Source organism: Manacus vitellinus, unplaced genomic scaffold, assembly GCF_001715985.3.
Source record: "Manacus vitellinus isolate BGI_N305 unplaced genomic scaffold, ASM171598v3 scaffold_9_pilon, whole genome shotgun sequence".
Lineage (NCBI taxonomy): Eukaryota > Metazoa > Chordata > Aves > Passeriformes > Pipridae > Manacus > Manacus vitellinus.
The window spans coordinates 16,929,686-16,952,080 of NW_021940917.1; the positions used below are offsets into that span (position 1 = coordinate 16,929,686).

Sequence of the window (22,395 nt, forward strand, 5' to 3'; positions counted from 1 at the left end):
ACCTTTTTTTTCAAGTGAAAAGCAGTTTACCTAGGCACAAGATGGGTCCTTTGAAGTCTTTCCATCAGGGCTTTCCAAGTAGAAATGTGTGGGAACTACAGGGTGACATTTTTCTGGAGAACCCTTTGGAAAAGCTGAGACTCATCACACATCGCACTAAAGCACACAGCAAAGTCAGTCAACTCATTTGTTGTCATCATGTGGCACCAGCTTAGTGCCACAAATAATAACCCCGTCCAGTGCTTTGCAGACTGAGCAGTGCTGGCTCTAGCACATTACCAACAAGGTCATTTCTAGCCTTAAAATCAGGGACTATTTCTTATTTGCATCACCCAAGGAAAAAATCTTGCCTTCAAAATACTTTGTTACAGTTTTGGTAAGTCCTTCAGTTTCCAGTATCCTTGTCCCTCTTCTTCAGCTTAGTTGTAATCTGATATATCCACATACAATATTTTCTGTGTCAGTAAATTCTTTAAATTATACATAAAGAATTAAAAAACAGAGAAGAAATTGAATATTTCATACTAAAACTAAATGTTTTATGATTTCTTCTAGAGTGAAATTAATAAGGAGACTTGGCCAATGTTATGTGATTTTTGCTGTGCAATTTTTGCTGTGCTTAAGCAAGGAAACAGGGGCTAGGGCTTAACTTTGTCTGAAGTTGTGCTTTCCTTTTCTCACCTGGCAGAATGGAAGCCACTGCTAGGGCAGAGTTAACCTCCACCTTTAATCAAAGAAGCTCCTGGTTTTGTTTATTGTGAGTAAAAACAGCTTTAAGAACAGTTAACAGTAACAGTCATCTGATCATGGGCAAATGACCAAAGTGTGCCTGTTTCTTGTCTTTGTTTATCTGTCTTTCCTAATTATTTTGTCTACTAATCTTCATGCTCTGCAGCAAGCCAGTGCATCCTGACCCTATCAACATTTAATGGCAAAATGTCCAATAAACTTCTCACCCCTGAATTTCAGCTTGGGTATAAACCTTTGGAACAAATCCACAGTCTGGGGGTGTGGGAGGCCAACACATTGCTTAGCAGAGCACAACTCTGAGCCCAGGTAATGACTGTAGCACAGGTCACCACAAATACATTTGTCCAGTTCTGCTGCTTGGTCTGAAAGTCAGTTCTGCACAGAGCCAAGAGAGCAGCACGTATGCTAGAGGTGTTAGTCAGAATTGCAGAGGTTCAGCCAGTTGCAAAGTCTTCCCTGATGACAATTCATAACTAAACAGAGAGTAATAATGAAGGACAAGACCAAGAAGGGATGATCTTCACGAAGGAGGTGAAGCTGTCAAAGTACTGGGGGCAGCTAGAAAAGGTCTTTGACACAAAGTCATTCACTGCCTTTTCTGGGAGAGGTGAATTCACCTTCCATATGGGCTCACAAATGTACTTAGGTTTTATGTGCTTCATTTTCCACCTAGGGGACATTAGATCAGGGAGAAGATACAAAATGATGTGGTCAGTTAGAGCAATTGATAAAAGCACTAAGGGGCACAGATAAGCAAAGAATGACATACTCCAATGACACAACTGCTACAAGTAATACCAGCAGTCAGAAGAGAAACTGCAATAACCATAACAGCATTACACTATTCAAGGTGAAATAGTGCAAGGGTTGCAGAAAATCACCACACCTCAAGACATACCTGCCAAGGAAATATGGAATAAAACTTGTACTTCAACAGGTGTCACCTGAATTGACAAGGAAGGGCATGGTAGTTTTTTTTCTCCCTTATTTTAATGTCCTTTGGCAAAATCGGGGTTCCCCAGAGTGAAATGACAAACCTGAAAATCCAATTACATCAGGGTGGATTTGGATTTCTTCATCTTTTTGAAGCCATTCAGATGAGAGATCAAACAAATCTACAGGAGAAGTTTTCTAGGTTGGGCATCCCAGTGAATCTACAGTTTGTTGCCCAAAATGCTCAGTTCTCAGTTTATGTCCTCAGCACCTGAGTGATCTTTCCTTGGACTTGCTAGAGGTGGGGTCAGTTGCCTCCACCATGATTTCAGCAGCCAGAATTTTTCAAGTCCAACTCCTTAATGCTTGAATCAAGTGGATATTTAAACTTCTCAAATTCAAGGGATCGGCCTTGGTGAATCAGAGGGAAGAGACTGCTCCTTTGATGGATCACATCGGTGACTCAAAGCCAAGTACACATTTGAACAAGTTAAACTGTCCCCAGGGCTCATAAAATACCGTGCCAGGTGTTTTGCATTAAAGTCATGCCAGTCTCTGAAAGCCAAGCAGTTCACAAACCATAACGATTAATATTTATTGCAATTGAATGTGCATGGTCAAAGCCCCTGTTCTGGAGAGTTTGCAGTTTAAACAGCATAGGCAGAACTGGCAGGCACAGTTCTGGCAGCTCTGGGCTTAGTCTGCCCTTGGGGAAGCTGAGGGTGAAAGCTCCTGGGCACAGAGGCAGACCACAGTGTAGGTGTGGTGTGAGAACCTCAGCCTCCAGGTAGCTCCTGCCAGGAGAACCAGACCCTGTAATCCTGAGAAACTGAGCCCCAGGCTGCATGGTCAGCACACGTGAGCCCCCACAGGACTTGTGCAGCTCCCAGTGCTTGGCAAGGAGGCCCTGTCAGTCAGGCTGCACACTGAAGTAAACATCAAGACACATCTGATGAATCACAAGTGCAGCAAGAGCCCAGAGGGCTGCAAAATACCTCTAGAGACTTGTTTGTGCCAGATCTCTTAAAAAGTTCAAGAGGAATCAGCTAAAGATGTGAATCAAATTGCTGTGGGATTGAAAAAGGAGACTGAGCTTGTATGTCCACATTTTAAAATGGGAATCATCTTGCCTTGATCTGGAATGAGACCACCCTGCCTCTGAATTGGGATGTCCACACCACTGTTCAGTGCAGTGCAGCTCACCCATTTTAAAAGCAGGGCTACATCACTTCAGGTGTAGCTACCCAGTCAAACCCCTTGAGGTGGCATCAGCTCCCATGTGGGAGTGGGGTGACCTTGAGTCACATTGGAGCTCAGTCACTATGTTCATGAAAATAGTCTCCAATCAATGCCTGCTGTGGCTCCGAGGGTTGGTCAACTCACTTTCCTGACTGTGTGTCGTCAAGCCCTAAGAGAAACATAAGTGAACAAGCAAGTCAATGTAAATCAAGGGTGCCCTCCATGACAGGCAGACACATATCCTGGGTCTCCAGTCTCCACACACAAGGCAGTGGAAATGCTACAGCTGCAAGATCAAAGCAGCAGATTGACTAGAAAGCTGATGTCTCCAACTCCCCAACCCCAGTGCTTGTCAGCTGGAGGGAGCCCAGTGCCCCAGGCTGGAAAAAGGCAGCACAGCTCACTGAGGTAAGGCCATACCCCTCAGAGCAGCTGTCACAGAAGGAGATCCCTGGAAGGCTGAAGCTGGACCAGAATAATGTGTTTTGCTCTCTGACTGGGTCCTTCGCAGAAGAGGTTTCCCATCCACTTGCAAAAATTCCCTGTATTTTGCTGTAGCCCAACATTTTGGTGTCTCGACTACCTTCACTGCACTCAGAGGGTTACGTGCTCACCTGCAGGGGAACAAGCAGCTAATGGTTATGTGCCATGAGCAGCTGCCTCTGTGGCTTCACACTTTTTCTCAGTTCCCAAAGTTGGATGTTCAGACCCCAAAAAAGATCCAGTGAGGGATGGCCAGAAAACCAGCCCGCAAGGAGTTTGGAGAGAAAAAGAAAGCAGCAGCAAAGGAAAACGCAGCTCTCCGAGGTTTCAATGTACCAGGTCCCCATCATCTGCCTACATTTTTACCCACACACCATTTAATCAGTGTGCCAGGGAGCCTGGCTCCCTGCCAGTGGGAATGCGGATTCCGACAGTTTGTCTAAAGTGCAGTCAGAAATTGCAGCTAAAGAGAAAGAGCACTTCATTTCTTAATTTTGTGTGTGTGTGCGTGTGTGTGTGTGTGTGTGTGTGTGTGTATGGGCTTTTTTTACCCCCACGAAACAATTACAATTTCTAACTGCCGCCTACACCTCAGTTGCCTAAGAAACGCAGCGTGGGTATGGCTGTGGCAACAGGACTTGGGTTTTACACCATGCTTGCTATCATTGCCTGGCTGCAAGGCCCCCACAGAACTGTCCCAGCAGCCAGACACAGAAATTATTCCTGCCCCAGGCACAGACCACTGCAAATTCCTTCCACAGCTGAGCAGCTCTTTGGGAGAAGCCAAGGGATGTGGTAGTTGGTGTCTTTATTACTCAGGTAAGTGTGCTGCTAATGGCATTGGCTCCATCCATCCCAGTCTCAGTACTTGTGCTTATGGGGTGCCCATCACAGTTCAGGCTGGGATGGGATGGGATGGGATGGGAGGAAATGAGGCAAGAAGCAGTGTGCACCATGAGCTGGGTATCACATATGCACTCCTGACTGGGCAGAAGCATTTTCCACACCCACCCTCACAGCAGCATCCCCATCATCACCTTGATCAAAACCATTTTTCCTCAAAGGACAGGGCATATGTCCATCCTGAAGACTGCACCCCCAACAAGTGTTCAGCGACACACATCTTGGTTAACAAGTCCCTGTTGTAACTGCCTTGAAAAGAGAATATCTGCTCTTTTCACACTGGACATTTAGGCAGAGAGGAGAAGGTCACTCAAGCTGACTAAAAATAGTCACCTTCCAAAATGCTGACAGCGCATATCTACACTGCACTTCCGAGTGAGGCAGATTAGAAAGAGGATTTCTGGCTGAAAAAAAACACATTTTCTCGGGGGAGAAGAAAACAAAAAATACCCACTCACCCAAATCACATATTTTGAACAATCTCAGTATAGTGGTGATGGAAAATGGGATTCAGCTTGGTTTTGGGTTTTCTTACTGTCCTTTCTTCAAAGACACTCCTCATCCTGCAGACAGTGCACAGATTTATGGATGCTGCCAGTTTCTAAGCTACAAAGCCCAGGAAGGAATATTTACCTTGGCTAGCTCTGAGCACTTCTCCCTGAAGGCCAGCACACAGCATGCTGTCCTGACCTCATGGCAGCCCCAAGTGTTCAAAACGCCTCTGCAAACAGTGGGGGTATGAGAAGTTTTCACCAAAAGAGCACTCTGATAAAGGAGAGGCTAGGCAACCTTCACAAGAGGCTGCTCCTTTCCCATTAATGGATTGCCATTTCCAATGATAACTGAATCTGTGTACTGTTCGGTTGCCTCCCATGCTTTTTATTTACAGTCTTGTTCAGTTTTTGTCTTGTCTCTGGCTTTTAAACATTTCCTGGTCGCTCTCCCCTTGGGCAAATCATCCTTGCAATCATCTTTTCCACAGGGTTTTCAGTCTTTGATGCTACATTCTGCTTTCTTTTCTGCAGAACTCTAGCCATCTGTACAGTACATTTCACCTGCCTTTCAAGACTGTCAGTAAAGGCCCTTCAGTACCTTTACACATGCAGACAAGTAGTGTTGCTAATTGTGAAAACACAATGCTTGTGCACTATAAAAGTCTGTCCCTGAGATTTTAATTCATAGACCTTGCTTTCCCAACATGTCTTCTTTACCGTGTTTGTATTCTCAAGACTCATCCTATTTAGCTTGTGGCTTGTGGTCCCTGGCATAATTCAAATATTTACAAATATTCCTACAAACATCCTTGCAGTGCTCTCAAGTCATTCAATGTGTTGTGGTTGAAGCAAGTAAAGATTAGGTAGGAACCACTCCTTCCCCCAGTGTAACTGCTATTTCAGGAAGCAACTCCCTCCATTTAGATTGCAAGACCAAGATGTAACTGACAGAAGGAAATTACAGACTTTAGTAATTAAGCAACACGTTATTAAGGAAATGGTCAATCTATTAAGTAATCAATATACTAATTATTAAATAAAAACACCACTATTGCTAATCTGCAATTATACTGTTTTCCACCCTATTACACACAATTATAAAGCTGTTAATTTCACGCTCCTAAATCTTATGAATCACATACATCAACTACTCACTCACAAATTCATCACCTTCCCTGCTCTACATGACCTATCACCATGGTGGAAATCTATTCCTTTGCAGCCCATCCTCCCACAGCAAGTTTTTTAGACACAGTGCTGATGGAAAGCCAGATGGGGAGTCCTGACGGCTCAGGTTGCAAATCAGTGATGCATCTGTAAGCATCTGCACTCCTCCTTTCAGAAGGTTCCCCTGTCCTTTGTTCTTTACCTGATTTTATGCCTTATTCATCACTGTTTCTATTTCCTGAAACAACCTTTTTGCCACTGCTGTGCCTCCCTTTCCCTGCCCAAGTTCTTCCCTAAGGCATGACACATCCATTGTCAGTTTATCTCACTGGCCAGATTCAGCAAAATCTGTACCAAAGTCTGGGGTTCCCAAAGTTGTTATCAGGGCAATCTCAGTTTTATAAAATGTTACTGATACACCCTGCCTGGGTATAGGGGACCAAAACCTCCTAGATCTCCAGTTCATAATAGCATTACCTTACCCTACACATTCTCCGAGGCAAATAAGTACTTAGCCTTGATTCCTCCACCTAGTTAAGTTCCTTCTCTTTGCATCTTATTGTGAAGAGAAGACCAGCAAAACAAAGACCCACATCATTTGTGTACTGATCCACCCAAAAACTAGCTGTGGAATGGGACTGGAAGAGATGCCCCAAAGTGAACATGACCATGACACAGCAAACCTGGCAAGCTGGCTAGATATTGTGTAGTAGTTCATATTTTCTAGGATGGTCCTTTTTCTGGGAGAAATAGTCAGCATAGTGGCTGACATAATTTCTTTTGGAAAACATCAGCTTAGCAGCAAACATGAAACAGGTGTGTGATGACCTGAAAAACGAAAACCTGGGTCATCATCATATGATACCCCAAAGCTACTGGGTATTTTTGCCCTTACCTTGCTGATTAGGAGGCCACTGCAGTACATCAGTGCTCTGATGGATTAGAACTTTCTTGTCATTTCTAATCTAGAGATAACCCATGACAATTTCAGACCAAGTTCAGTCTTAATTTTGGGCTAAGTCACTTTCTCATGCTACATTATTTATAAATAGTCGAAAAAATTTTTGTAGCTGCTGTGGACCGTGGAGGTTTCTCCTGCATATATAAGCTAGCTCTTTCAGACTTCCTTGATAATTACATTCTGTACTTGGAAACTTGAACTGAAAGTGGACAATGAAGAGAATACAAATACATCTGTCTTTCACTTTGCATCTGTTCTGTCATTTTGTTCTAGTTTAATGCATTGTGAGCAACGTGACGTGACTAATGATTCCAGGCAGAAAAATCACCAGAAGACGCTCAGTGTTGACTTTGTCAGCTAGGAAGACAAAATAAGAAAAGATGTGGTGAGCAGCACTGACATTAACATCAGACACAGTTCAAACATTCATTTGGGCTTAGAGCAGGCATTTAATACATCTTTGTAAAACGCTCCCACCCATCCTTAATACCACTTTGTTTAGTCTTTTCATAAAAGACACACTAATCCAGGAGCATCCATGGGAATAAAAAATCCCAAGTGCTTTGAGGTAACCAGGATGGAACAGCAACAAAAAAATCTGACATCCCATGGCACAGTGTGAAAACAACCCCAAGCACGAAACTATCTTGAGCGCTGAAGGTCTTGCCATTCATCTGAAGGCAACACGCTGACACTCTAGGAGGAAAAATACTATGAAACAATCATCTCAGTACAGTCAAACATTCCCCCAAATCTTGGTAAGAAACAACATGCCTTCCTTAATACTGTCTCCAAGTACAACCTCCTAGCCCTGTTGTAAAGCTTGGGCACGCCCCACCTGTGTCGGACACATCCTCTTCATTTGCCCTGTTATTCACCCTCCACAGAGTGTCTTATCTTCCCATGTTGAGCTGTGTCCAACCCAACTGCAAGCACAAGGCTATTTCCTCTCACTTTGCATAGCCCTAGTTTCTTAACCACTCCCATCTCTGCCTTTTTGCACTCCACCTTTTTCTTTAGCGTCTGACTTTTCTGACTTTCACCTGTCCTTGCTTCCCGTCCACCAAGTCAACAGCAACTCCCAACCTCAACAGGGCCCTCAAACAAAGTACCTCATACAAATTTCAACTCCCAGTCGTTTCTGAGCAGCTGTTTGCTGCAGCCTCCCTCTTTCAACCCATGTGTTGGGAAAACCAGTTACTTCTCTTCCTGCTGTCTCTTTACAGCAAGCAGTGGTAACTCTGCAGGCTACACAGCCAGAAGGGATGTTTGCTCTTGCCTATGAGCAAAAGGAGGAGAGGCATGCTCCAGCTGCCCTGGGCTCCGCTGGTTACCCCAACCACAGGCCTCTTTTCATGTTTTGTTTGGTAAGGACCATTTGCTGTATATTTCTGTGGGGATGCACTGGCCTCTGCCCTGCAGATGCAGATTGTGCTTCTGTAAGGCACACAGTATGCTCCAGCTCAGGAAACCTTGAAACTGCTGACTGATGGAAGTCAGAAGGGTGCACTGGGAAAGGAAAGGGCTGCACCAGTTCATTGGTCTGTAACCTCCCTGTTACAGACCTGTAAAACCACCGTCGTGTTCTTGGTTGTAGGAAGCAACTGTCAGGGCTCAAACAAACAAACAAACAAACAAAAAACCCCATTCAACTGCAGAACATGAAATACATTTGGTTTATTTCTTTCTAAAGTTTGTACATATACATATATCATTATACATATGTGAGATCCTTCAATAGGGTTGCTTGATTTCAATGACATAAAAATTATTGGGAAGCTTGCAGGCTCTTTGTTGCCCGTAAGCAACATTTATTCCAACTTATAAAAACACAGAGGAACAGAGTTATAGTCAGGAACATGGACACGAGAGAAGTCTACTTTATATCTCACAGTTTCAATACATCAAAGGCAAATTATTTGTTTGTATACTGTAGGCTTACTTTATCAGCAATGATAAAATAGAGGAAAATATTTATATACAGTCACCTCAAGTGAAAAATAAAGCAATGTAAACTTAAATTCCAAAATATTATTTTAAATGATATAACAATATCCCCAAAAGCCCTTCTTCCAAGGGGAAGAGGACTGATTAAGTGCCTTCATTTACCAGGAAATGATCATTCTAGTACCAGATATATGAAGCAGAATAAGGGAGGGCATCCTGTGATACCTGTAGAAAAGAGTGACAACTCTGCTTCAGGAAAACATCTCTGTGTAAGCAAGTATACGTTTGAGTCCTTATGGACATCAGCAGCACATGGAAACATCTCCCATGAACCAGGGCTTGACTTAAGTCTGCACAGCTCTGACTCTGACCTCCGAGTATACTTTTCTGGCCATGCATGTTCCCAGGGACAAAAGAGGGTGTCCTGGTGGTAGGACAACATCAAACCTGAGATGATGACCTCCCCAAGAGTCAGAGCAGCAAGTTCCAGGCTGCTGGAAAAGATTTAGTGGTTACCTCAGTTGCTGCTTCACAGCAGACCAAGAGGTTACCACAAAGCAGTGAGACTGGGACTGCGTCTCTAGTGTGTTGAATGAAAAACACTCCAGCAATTCAGTGACAAGAGTAAACTGAGTTCAAGGTTATCAGAAAGAAGGTTCCAACACTTTGCAAAAGGGATAGGAGCCCACCCAGAGAAAAGGTCTTGCAAGGACTGCTGGCAGGCTCTGTAAGTTTGGTTCTGCACATAAGAGATGTATAGGGTGTATGTACAGGCATGTGCAAAACCTTTTTCTGTACTACCACTGCCAAGAGTTATGCTTCCCAAATGGCTACCATGCAACATTGACTGAAAATTCAATCCTCTTTCTTAGCCTAAGAGAAAGCAACACTGCAACAGCTCAGGTGGAAGTAAATGATGCTTCTTAACTGCAATTCTGAGAGCAACGGTGCTCACTCACATCTTCCCACTACATCACCATGGGAGGCAGGAAACCCAAGGGAGAGGCTCATTGCCTGAAAAAGAATTACAGGACTACATCTTGCCCAAAGCAAGGTGATGGGGATGTCCCCCTTCGTACCATTCTGAGCTGCAGTTCACTTGTGTCTCAGTTCTGCAAGACACAATTGCTCTGGCCGTGGTCCAGTGAACTGCAAAGGCATAGTTTCACTGAAGTTGCTCAAGTGCTTCAAACTAACTGCGTGTGAAAGAGTTTTATGACTCCAGGTAAGAATCACACCCTCAGGCTTTGCTCTGTATTATGCAGATCATGCTAGTGTTGCCCTGACTAGAGCACAATAGGAAAACCCACTGGGTTTCCTTACGTCTTTTTACTCAGACCAGCAACTTGTCAAAAGGTTGTTCAAAGATCCCAAGGGAAACCTCTGGGAGGTATATGAGATGCCCAAGATATTTCAGCCCTGCTGCTCTTCTTTTCCCTGCTGATGACCACTCTTGTGGAAATCTGTACAGTTGCACAAAAAACCCCTCACTACTGCTGTACAGCTGTATCTGCAGGAGACATCACAGGCACCTGTCCTTCTTGGACAATTTTGGACATGATGTCCCCTTGCTGAATGTTCACAGAGCAAGGTCAACATTTTCAGAAGTAAAGCTGTGTATTAAATCCCCAGAGCACGATTTTCAGAAGTCAGCATGGATGCTCCCGGTGCAGGCATTGGCTGATACAAACAGGGAGAAAGTTAGCCTAGTATTAAGTTGGCAGAAAATCCCACCCACTAACCCATGCTTAAGACTCTGAAATATATGCCTTTGCTTTCAACATGCAGAACAACAGGCAGCCCCTGGTGGACAAAACATGGAGATCAAGGCAGCTCAAGGGATACCCTAAATCTGTGAAAGCTCTGATGACTGCTTAACCTCATTTGTGAACAACTAGAACAACAAGCATCCTAATAATGTTTGCAGCTGCTGAAGTGCTTTGACCAAAATAAGCCTCAGAAAAGAACAGCGGGCTTTGGAGTGCTGTGCCACAGAAGCCATACTATACCTATGAAATATATACACACATCTATAGGCATCACTTAAACATGTTCACCAAGGAATGTAAGCCTCAGGGTGTACCTCACGCAGAGACTAGCGATTTCAAAGTTTTCAAACTCCCAAAAAACTCTGTTCTTTCAGCCAAATTATAAACCTAGCCTCGAGTAAGAGGACATAGTTGTCACGAATATGTACAAATTTTAAAAAAACCAACTACAACCCACCCCTGTTCTCATCCTACAGTCTTTCGGAATTTGATAGCACTGAGCATGAGGTTTTCAGAAGAGTGTGAGTTAAGACTTATGTTAGCAGTAGAGTTTGCCCTATGCGGTGACACAGACTCAACATCACTGATCTCCCTTCTCCCAGCAAGGAGGGAGTCAGAGGATTTCGTGTCAAACAATCCTCCATGGCAGCTTGGCTGGCTGCTCTGTGGTTACACCACGCTATCCACTAGGCAAGACCTGAAACCTTGCCTGCTTAAACAAAAAGTATCTTGCTGTGCTGTTCTCCTTTAGGTGAGTTACAGACAGGACCACTGCTACAGAGTGGCTACTAATTACAATAGTTTAAGTCAGAGAAAAGTCCTTCCCTCATGGTTTGTAGCACTTTCAATCCTTGCATTGCTAAGTGATGTATGTTTATTGGTCCAAATAAACCTCTGGCCTGTACTGCAGCTTGTTCCTGGCCCAGACTTAATAGCAGATGCCATGGGAGGTCCCTCATTCTTTAAACATTTATAATTTTTATGGAATAATTAAGTGTTCAAAGGGGGGGGGGGGAACAGAGAATGCTTTGGGCTGGCCGAAATTTGCTCCTTCTGATCACAGGAGCAAAGTCAGGTCAATGATGTGGCCTCTGGGAAAGCTGTTGCTTGCATTTGGTAAGGGAAGGGCTCTAATAATTAACTAAAATATAACCTCAGTGCAGCTCACAAAAGGTATGAGCAAGGGACATTGTCTCAGGCAGGGCTGAACCTACCTCCTAACACTGTTCAACTGGATGTTGCCATCAGCAGAGCAGACACTCCCAGATGGCACTGGGACACTTCTTCCAAGGACCTGTCCTTCTTGCTCTCATGTAAACCAGTCTCCTCACAAAGGGACTGTGGCACCCCTCGATAAGGGTGCTGCTGTCACAAGGGAGAAAAAAGCAGCAAGTGGTAGGGACAGTTCCTCAAGCAGCACAATCTAGAGGGAAAAGGGAGCCAAGTGTTTCTAATCACCCCCAGCACTGAGGGCAATGCTCAAGCACACAGTCTCCAGCAGGTGACCAGCCGTGGAGGGTGGCACTGGCTCATTTCCCTCCTACAGAATCACTGTCCTGTGCACTGCTGCTCTGCTCAGGTGGTACCATTTCTCTGATGGCTTCCCGGAGCTCAGGCCCCCACCGTGAAGCTCCAGATGAAGCAGCTCCCCATACTACCCTGCTGGGAGAGAGGAGAGGCCAGGCATACTGATTCTGTATGCGCTAAAAATATCCTCTAAAAAGCACAAGCTACTGACTAGCTCTTTTTGAAAAAGCTTCTACAGTTCATCCCTCTAGGCAGCCTAGATATCGGATGCTGGGAACACATGCTGGGGAGCAATGGTTGTGCTCTTGTGAGAAATATGCACTTATTAACTGCCCTCTCAGAGCAGATGTGATGTCCCAGAGCCTGGGGAGAGCAATACTGGGGAAACTTTAAACAAGCATCAAGCCAAAAGACTACTTGACATAAGCTGTGTATACTGCCTTTGCCTCTGCAAAAGCAGACAGTGTTTCCAACAACCTGGATACTAGAAGGCTCGGAATGTTGCAAGTGTTTGGTCTGAGTGTGGGAGGGGGTACTTCACATCCCTGCAGCATAACACTAGAGGATCACAGCAGTCTAAAACTCGGTCTCACACCTCCCAGCTATAACTGTGGCTGGAAACACAGGCTACCGACAAGCAGAGTGAAAAGCTGTTCACGGGGTTATCCACTCAACACAGCACTGCTTCAGAGCAGGTTTTCTCAATGCAAGATGGGACAGCCAAATTTTCTGGATTTCTGCAAGCATGGAAGGAAACAGACCTGTTATACAGAAGCAGCTGAGGTGCTAAGATGACAGACAGGAGCAGCATGACAGAAAAGTAGGAGGAGCTGTCAGACTAACTGCAATAAGACCAAAATTCATTTAGGAATGGCGAATGCAGACACAGTAAGCAGTATGCCATCTGCAGAGAAAAGCCTTCACCGCTTTAGAGGAGAACGTGGCCACACAATGCCCTCAAGAAGCCAGGTGATAACTGTGTCACCTTTAGCCTTCTCCACTGCCAGAACCACCTCCTCACTGAATGGCCTGCTCTAATCAACTTCATTTCCCCACTGGAGAAAGGCAAAAATTTTGGCTGTTTCAAGTCAGAAGAGCAACCAGCCTTGTTACTCCAAGGCACTGGAGCTGTGCAAATTCCAGTCTCTGGAGGGCTGCTAGGCCAAACTCTGGCTCAAACCATGGTTGTGTTGAGCACTGCGCTCCAGGAGAGCCCCTTGACATGGACAGACTGGGAGCACGTGGGATCGGAGGGAAAGCATCAAAGCGACCAGCTGTTTACTAACCCTTAGAAAGCTTCTGGTAACCATTTACAAGTGACTGGCTACAGATGAAAAACCGCCTGAGCCAGCGTCGCAACAGAACGGCATTCCCCCATAGCTCCGCTGCATTAATCACTCTGCTGGCTGACTTATCTCTCTACATCAAATAAAGACACAACATAAATACTGGATTTAGAAGCTGTACTCATGTTCAGTGGTCCATGCGTGATTTATCTGCAAGATGCACACAAACACACAGCCAGCCCAGAGAGCCTCTTTTGCAGCCACTGACGAACGAAAACCACCTCAACCAGACCCCTGCGTCCTGATGACTCATGGAGGAGAGCGTGGTTTTGGCTTCAGGAGAGTACCTCATCTTCTTTGGTTGCTGAGTGGGGAGAGGGGAAGGCAATTTTCCGCTTCTCCCTCACCTCTCTGCTGTCGGGTGCAGATCAGTGAGGCCCTCTCCTGTCTCTCCTTCCTTAGCTGGGGATATAAGTTGGTTCAGCCCCTTGAGGGTGAGCAACAGCAGTGCTTCAGAGTAGGGTGGGTCCCTCCACAACCACTGTCTGCACCACAAGAGGGGGGAAGTGAGGAGCTGTTGGCCCCATCCTGCTCCCCTCTTTGCATCCCTCCTCTCAGCCTGCAGGCAGAGGCTTTGCCCGAGTGACGGCTGCACACTGCAGCAGGGAGGCTGACAAGGAAGGATGACGCCTCCCTGCATCACTGCAAAGGCTTGCTTGCATGCACACATGCTCGTGGCGGCTGCCAGTAACTCCTGCTTACACTGAGCACCCCCAGGAAGCTGCAGGGCTGCTCACTGAAACGCAGTTCTGGTGCATGCTGAGTCCCAGAGGAGGGTTGGAAACCAGCAGAGTATCCTTACCTACCGTAACCAAAGCTCCTGAGGTGCTGAGGTCAAGCACTGATTTCTCCTACAGGCAAACACTTCAGCAAAGAAGGGCAGGGTGCAGGGTACCACTCTGCCAGACTCTCAATGCTGCCACCCAAGGAGATGCACTGCTGAAACCTCCTGAGAATCTCCACTTTATAATATCACCAGATATTACAGCACTGCTTGGTAGATGATCCTGTTCCCAAGGGAGGAGAGGAGCCTTTCACAACAGGATCGCATTTTTCTCTTGGCCTCCAAAAGGCGCATTTTTACATGGGTGCCTGGGATGCTTAAAAAGTGTAAACTAACAGAGCAAAATGGCATTAATTAAAACTTGAGCAGAACCTAAAAATTCTGGGTAAACTAATGGGCATGCCTCAGCAGCCTCACCAAGAGTGCTCCAAGCTCAACAAAGGTTAAATGACTAAAAAATGCAGTGAAAAACTGCATTTGATAAGCCCAGATGAGACTTAAAAATATACCCTAATCCATTAACAAGTATACATGGAAATAGAGAATAAATAATAAAAAAAATTATCATTTTTGCAGTTCACTTTTTGACTTTTTCTATTGCTTCAAATCGTCTTCTCTGCAATGACTTTGAAGAGGAATTATCCAGTTTCCGTGTCAAAGCTGGAAAATGCATTAAACAGGAGTAATTTCTTTTTGAGCTCAGCAATTTAACTGGAGTCTACAGCAACCAGAATATGCTAAAAGCCAGAGGAAAAAGAAGTCAAAAGTCACTTCTTTGCCATTTAAACCACTGCACTCCATAATAACAAGCGGTCTGCTAAGCATGTTCTAGCCTGCCTTCAAAAAGACCCTCTAGTGAACCTCACCCTCACAGCCTAGCAGGGCCCATTTACAAATCTGCACTGTTTTTGGTTTTGTTTCTCCTGCATGTGCCCTAATGTTGTTATGCAAGAGTGTCCTGGCTCTGGCCAGGACAGAGCTAATTTCTGCAGAGCCTGCAGTAGGACCAGATCCCACAACAGAGGGGTCAAGTTTTCTTCTCCAATATGCATTCGGCATTCCCCAAATGAATTTCTTCTTCTGTCTGTTCCACTCATTTGTTTTAAACCTCCAGAGCATGATGAGCAGCTGCAGGCATCTAGCTTTTCTTTCCCTTCCATGAACTGCTGATCTACCACTCTTAATTAATGCAAACAATCCCTCCCGATAAGCCCTATCGTGTATCTGCCTACACTGAGTCTCCCTACCCAACAAGCTGCACCACATCACTTTGGCTCCAGCAGCAGTAGGCCTCTCTCTTCCTCGGGAGGACTGGATGTTAACTCTACCTTAGTAAGAATGTATAACTTCTGCAGTTTTTAGCAACGCTGGCGAGGTTAGGGCCAACCTCACGACTTTCATCATGGAGTGGCCGCTCCCAGTGGCAGATGCCAGATGCACGTGTATCCCAACAGCACTTATGAAAACAGTACCATCTGGTTTTGCTGCCAGGCCACAGCTGCAAGGATCAAGTTGCTCCCAAACCTCCCAGCACCTGAAAGCGCAAAATCTTCGTTACAGCCAAGAGTCAGCACAACACTGGGAAAGCTGTTGCATGGTGGTACTCAGTGGGGAAGGCAAGTCATGCGGTGTTGTATCAGGGGCTAATCACGCTGATACTTTTGGTCTGTGTTTGGCCCAGCCACCTGTAAAAGTTTTGTTCTTTCTCTGCCGAGTTATGAGAAAACAAGCACCAATAAAACGGAAACTTCGTCCTTGGAGAGAGTTCTTGTATAAACTATATTTAATTGCTGTTTTATGATTGGCTGATCGTCCTCCAAGGTCACTTGAAGGAGAGACTGAAGACTATGGGTACGAAGTAAACCCCCAGACTCATTTGGAAAAGACCCCCTCGGGTGCAGCACGCAGGCCATGTGTGTGCAGAAGAGATAGTACTTGCATAACGGAGGGTGGGACTGAGGACCTCTGGCTGGGCAGTGCTGGCCACACCTGCCTAGGCTGAGGTCACTCAGTTAATTGTATAAAAGCAGATAGCTCTTTCTTGGAAGGTAGGAAGCTTCACATCAAGGACAACGTTGCCTTTTGGCAGGGACGCCTGCCAATTTGTGAACTTGCTGACTCTCCAGGGATGCAGCTTCTGCTATGGGTGATTGTGGGCACTCTAGCTCGGTAAGATAACTTTATGGGCAACAGCTAGGTGACTGGGGAAGTAGTACTGAGGGCTTGTTTCTCTCTCCCTACCTCTCTTTTGGGTTTGTTCGTTTTGTTGGCCACCTCTTGGTAAAAATATCGGTTTTGTTGAGCTATCAATGGTGTCATGGTTTCGGATTTTAGTATGCTACGAACCCTCCCTAATACAGATGTCTGCTAAAGGCCTTTTCTCTTTGATCGCTCCCAGTTCTGCCCACTGAACTGGCAGTTCAATAAGCTAGATTAATTGACCTGGACCCTTGGGAAGTCTGGCAGAACACAAATCTGCTCAGGTGGCAATTTTTTTTGATGCGTGGCCCTTTGACTACTCGGGCTGGAAACACCAGCGCATTTCTAAACAGTCCTTGCATTGATCTTGACATTTCTGTATGCATTTAGAATTGCATCCATCAGGAAGGCAGTCCAGTGCCAGGCACAACAAAAAGAACACCAAGAAACAATTTTCAAATGGTCCTCAACATTATGTACCAAGGTAGTCTGCAGGAAAGGCCAGTTTGGTTGTACTACTCCGCTTAGGGAAAGGGTGAGTCAAAACAGGAGAGACCTGTCCAAGCTCACCCTGTCGGCCAGTATCAAACCTGAGATTAAAACCCAGGATGTTAAGTAACAGTAGAGCCACTGCTCTCTGCAGAGCCATGATGCTGCCCAGGGAAGAGGGGCTGGGAAGAAGGAAAATAATTTCTACATCATCTTTCTACTCTCTATGCCTGAAAACTGCTGGCCACTCCAAGGGTCTGTGGGCTTTCAGGTATGGAAAGCTCTACCCATGGTGGTGTCTCCCTGTCTTGTGCTCTCCTCTGAAAGCCTGGAGCAGGGTATGCGGGAGCTGTGAGCTGGGCTTGTTCTCTGTGGGTGGAGGGTACAATCTGACAAAGCTGAGACTGCCTTGTGCTGGCCTCTAGGCACAGAGTAGTCAGGACAGTATCAAACCCTAGTCTGCAGCAAGGACATGTCTGCCCCCTCCTCTGGTCTGCACCAGCCTCTTCCACCTATATGTGAGCTAAAGCAGGAAAATGGAGAACTGAGGAGAATCCCTTCCTGAAGAAAAAAGACAAAGTGCTTTGTCACTATCAGAGGAACTGAAAGAAGCTCTCTGTACACACCAACAAGGAAACTCCTGGAAGGGGAAGCAACAGGACACAATATATCATAAGGCTCTATATAGCAGCTAAGTGAGAGCGTATAGTTAAAAACTACACAGAGGCCCTTTGTTTTTAATATATAATGCTAATGGCTGACATCTACAGCAGCCTCCTCTGCAAATAAATGTAAAACCCAGAGAGTCATTCCAGCTGGGTAAACCCTAATCTCCGTGACAGCAGAGACAGTACGGGTTTGGATACTTTCCAGACTTTCCAGCTTTCCAGCCTGCAAACTCAGGAGAAGACTTCGCTTGGAAGGAAGCAAACAAATTATTCCAATGCCATCATCCCAGCATTGCCAGAGGTTTCCAGGTTTCATTCCTTCACACTTGTGGGTCCACCGTCAATGCAGTAACAATAAGCAACAGTGACTATATACTGTAGCACCTGCTGCTAAGTACCAGTACCATGACCCACACTGACAGGAAACCAATGTTCCCAGCACCCCAGGCTCTAGCCAGGCTTCTGCAGCTGCACAGCTTCTCCCGCAGCTACAGCTTACATTCACAGCACTGCAGCACTTGTCCAGTTATTTTTCCCACCCACCACGTAAATAAAGTGACAAGTGACTTGAGAGATGAAAGCCACATGCCGATGGGAGGAGATAAATGGGGAAGAGACAGAATATACGTCACAGCGCTCTACCCCTCCCCCAGCTCCTTTAGAAACAGAACAACATAAAAAAGTCCCGATGCTTCAATTGCTAAATGATAAATTAACAAAGCAAAGCAAAGCAGGAGCAAAGACATCTCCCACAATCTGCACAGAAACAGCAAAATATACAATAGAAAATGTCACTAACACCCCATTCAGGCAGATGCACTTATTTTTTGTGAAGGACAGGTTATTAAATGAAAAAAATTTTGACCACCGGTACTTTGCTGCATGGCTGTTCCCCTCGCTGTCATTTCCACCCTAAGTGACCTTCTGCTTAATGCTGGGTGTTTCTGGCCTGTAGTCCTTCCTCTCCGAGACGTTGCGTTTCACCTTGGCACTAACTGGAGACTCCTGATTCAAAGAAGGACTCGAGTGGGATTTCTTCAGTCCTGGCGCATCGTTCTCTCCTCCACTCAGCAGCTCCTTCACTCCTTCTTTCAGGAGGCTGACATAAATCTCATAGCGATTTTTCTGGGAAATTAAAAGAAAGGTCCAAATCAGTCTGGGAGAAATTCTGCAAGAGCACTCGAGAGACAGTCTGGGTAACTTAATGGTTTCTGCCGGCCTTGGAAGCCAGCAGCCTAATACGGATGCGAACTATGGTGCCTGATGTGGACATGAACGACAGTGGCTAATGTAAATTAAACTGTACAAAAAGGATTTCGGGCAGACCGAGCCCCAGGGTGCCGTGCAATTAGAGGCACTCAGCTCTGCAGCACACGAATTCCAACACTCTGCTGAGCGGTGGCTCGCGGCTAGCTGGAGCACACGGGGATTTCCATGTAACACTACCAAGTGAAAGCTTGCTGACCTCAGTCACACGGAGGCATATCCTGTGCTCAGGCACACTGAGATGCCATGGGTCCCATCCAGGCATGGAAATAAAGTGCAGTGAACTAAGGGACAGCGGAAGTCCTGCTGTGGTTGTCTACAGCTCTACCCTGCAACTCTTCACTCCCCCCAGCAGGTCCCGCGTTTCCTGCTTTTTGTGTGACTGCTTTTCCTGCAGAAAATTTCCTGGAGAAATCAAAGTAGGGTCCCACTAAGTTCAGACAGTACCAGCTTGGCCACCACTAGCCCTTGAGAGGATCTTCTGCAAGGCCAGACCTTGACAAAAAGGAGCAGATGAGAGGGCTATGACAGCAGCAGTTCTCCTGCCAGGGTCACTCACAGGGAATGATGAAGGCTGCTCTCTGCCCAGACCCTTGTATTTTTCAAATGGAAAAAGTTCCCTTTACTGTGTGCCATCCCCACTTGTTCTATTCCACATCTGGACCAGACCTTTCCCTCTCCAACAAAAGATTTTCCTCTGCTTGCCAGGATTACATCTTTCTGCAAGAAACAACTCAGAAAGGAACAAAATGAGGGTACTGTAATAGAAGATCCCTGCAGGGCCTCAAAAACAGGTGCTGGGGCAGGAGGTCCTCAGAACAGAGCAATCCACCTCACAGGATTTGTTTAGTAACCTGCCCCTGACATATCCCCTGAAGACGTGGTGCAGGCATTGCAATTAAGGCAATCTTGGTGTGCTGGGGGTCAGGGAAGGAGGATGTAAACATCCCCTGTGATTGTTAATTTGTATTTTAAAGTGGCAAAACAGCAGCCAAACTATTTTGCTCCTGGCAGAGGAAAAGGTATTTAAGAAAAAATTTTCCAATTTCTAGTAAAAAATAAAGTTCTGGTAAAAACATTTATTTGAGGGTAGGAAGTCAAAAAGCTCAGTAACTGCTTTGAACTGTGGAATATAAAGGGGGAGGGGGGAGAAAGAAGAGAAGGTGACTGGGTTTTGAGAGTCTTTTGAATAAACAAATACTCACAGAGGAGGATCATAACAAAATCGACCTAAAAATTCAATAAAAAAGCATTCCTATCAATTCCGTATCTGGAGCTCCAGCTCCATAATGTGAGAGACAAACACATGAAGCAGGTAAGATGTGTCATTTAATAAAAATGGAAATGGAGAAACAGCAAGCAGAACCCTGATGATGATGCACAGGGCTGATGGATGATTCATCACACAGCAAACCAGACACCTCTGAAAAAGGCAAACCGGTGCTCTGAGCTTGGAAATAGCGTAATAGTCATCAAATGAGAGAGGGACTTTACTGCCATATGGACATCTGCTTTTTATAAGTCCAGTAAACACTAGTAGGGTCACAAGACTCGCCAATCAGAACGGAAATCCAGGATCTATATGTGCGCAAATGGCCATTTTTCCCTGGACTTTGTGGGCCCCTGATTTCTACTGCACTTAATCGATGCATTTCTATTTTTATTTCAACTGCAAAAAACTTGGTCTTTTAGTGACCTGACATTTGCAGTTAGGTAAAAGCTGGTGGGAATTTTGCCTTAAAAGAAATTAATCTGGAAAATTCTGTCAAGTAAATAAAACCACAGAAGTTGAAATAATTCAAAAGTTTCTGCAACATTATTTCTGAAGACTGAAAGAACATAATAAAGTGGAGACGAGGTAGCCTCCCATCAGTATTCTGGCTTCACCTCTCTCCTGACAGCACTCAAAAGATCTTTCTCAAACTATAGATTTTTTGCAACAAGCAACAAGTTTTCTGCAATCTGGTGCAGTACTGCCTCAGAGAGAAGCAAAGAGAACTGCTCCTTCCTTGGTGTCTATAAGCAAAGAGACCATCAAAAAGATATGCTACCTACTGCATCCCTGAGTAAGGACCAGTCACCTCTCGGTTCACCTCCTCTCAGAAGGAAACATCATCTCACTTGTTTCTCACCAGGAACAAGAATGAAGGGATTGCTAGGGTGTGAACAAAAAGGAACTGTAATGACCTACAGAAAAGGAAAATGGCTTCTTCCTCCCTAATGGGACTATGCCGCTTCCTTAGTGACTCACAGGCCATTTTGGGGTGCTTCTGGAGACGTATCAACATCTATGTACATAGATACAAAGTCTGGCCTGCAATCTCAACCTGGAAGAGGCAGTTACAAAATAATGCCTCACCAGCCTCTTTCCCTTTTGGTTTAACCATACAGCAAGCTCTGTCACCACCTCCTGCCTGACCCCAGCAGGACATTGTTCTAAAGGGAAGATCAGGAAACCCAAAAACCAGCAGAAAGTTTTCATTCATGGTTTTCATATGGCTCACCATTTCGTTTTAGTTTGGTTTGGTTTTTCACTCAAAGAATCACAGAATATTCTGAGATGGAAAGGACCCACGAGGATCATAGAAGTCCAACTCCTGGCCCTGCACAGGACAGCCCTAAGAATCACACCATGTACTTGAGAGCACTGTCCAAACACTTGTTGAACTCTGTCAGGCTTGGTGCTGTAACCACTTCAGGTCTGGGGAGCCTGTTCCAGCGCCCAACCACCCCCTGGGTGAAAAACCTTCCTCTAGTATCTAACCTAAACCTCCCCTGACACAGCTTCAGGCCACTCCCTCAGGTCCTGTGACTGGTCACCAGAGAGACTGTTGTCAGTCCCTCTGCTTCCTCTTGCAAGGAAGTTGTAACTGCAAGGAGGTCTTTCCTCAGTCTCCTCTTCTCCAGGCTGAACAGAACAAGTGACCTCAGTCAGTCCTCGTATGGCTTCCCCTTTAGATCCTTCACTATCTTCATAGCTCTCCTTTGGATGCTCTCTACTATCTCTATATCTTTCTTACATTTTAGTGCCCCAAACTGCACACAATATTGGAGGTGAGGCTGCCCCAGGTCAGAGCAGAGTGGGACAATCCCCTCCCTGGCCCAGCTGGTGATGCTTTGCCTGATGCCCCCAGGACAGGGTTGGCCCTCCTGGCTGCCAGGGCACTGCTGACTCAGATTCAACTTGCCATCGACCAGGACCCCAGGGCCCTTTCCAGCATCTCATTCCCCAGTCTGTATGTACATCCAGGGTTGGGTTGCCCTGTCTCAGGTCCAAGATCCAGCACTTCCCTTGTTGAACTTCACATGGTTGGTGATTGCCCAGTCCTCTAACTTGTTGAAGTTTCCCTGCAGGGCATCTCTGTCTTCAAGGGAGTCAATGGCTCCTCCCAGTCTAGTATCATCAACAAACTTACTTAGTATTCCTTTGAGTTTTGCATCCAAGTGGTCTATTAAGATGTTGAAGAGCA

General features: G+C 45.6%; 1 protein-coding gene across 3 annotated transcripts in view; it reads right to left on the reverse strand.

Annotated features, from left to right (window-relative positions):
- Window positions 1-8,587: 8,587 nt before the first annotated feature.
- PSD3 (pleckstrin and Sec7 domain containing 3) overlaps window positions 8,588-22,395 on the reverse strand; it is a 116,992-nt gene continuing 103,184 nt past the window's right edge. For all 3 annotated transcript variants that reach the window (XM_018085996.2, XM_018085998.2, XM_018085997.2), the window contains one exon: window positions 8,588-18,784. In XM_018085996.2, coding sequence (XP_017941485.2) covers window positions 18,572-18,784 — 213 coding nt within the window. In that variant the 3' untranslated portion in view covers window positions 8,588-18,571. The remainder of the gene's footprint in view (window positions 18,785-22,395) is intronic.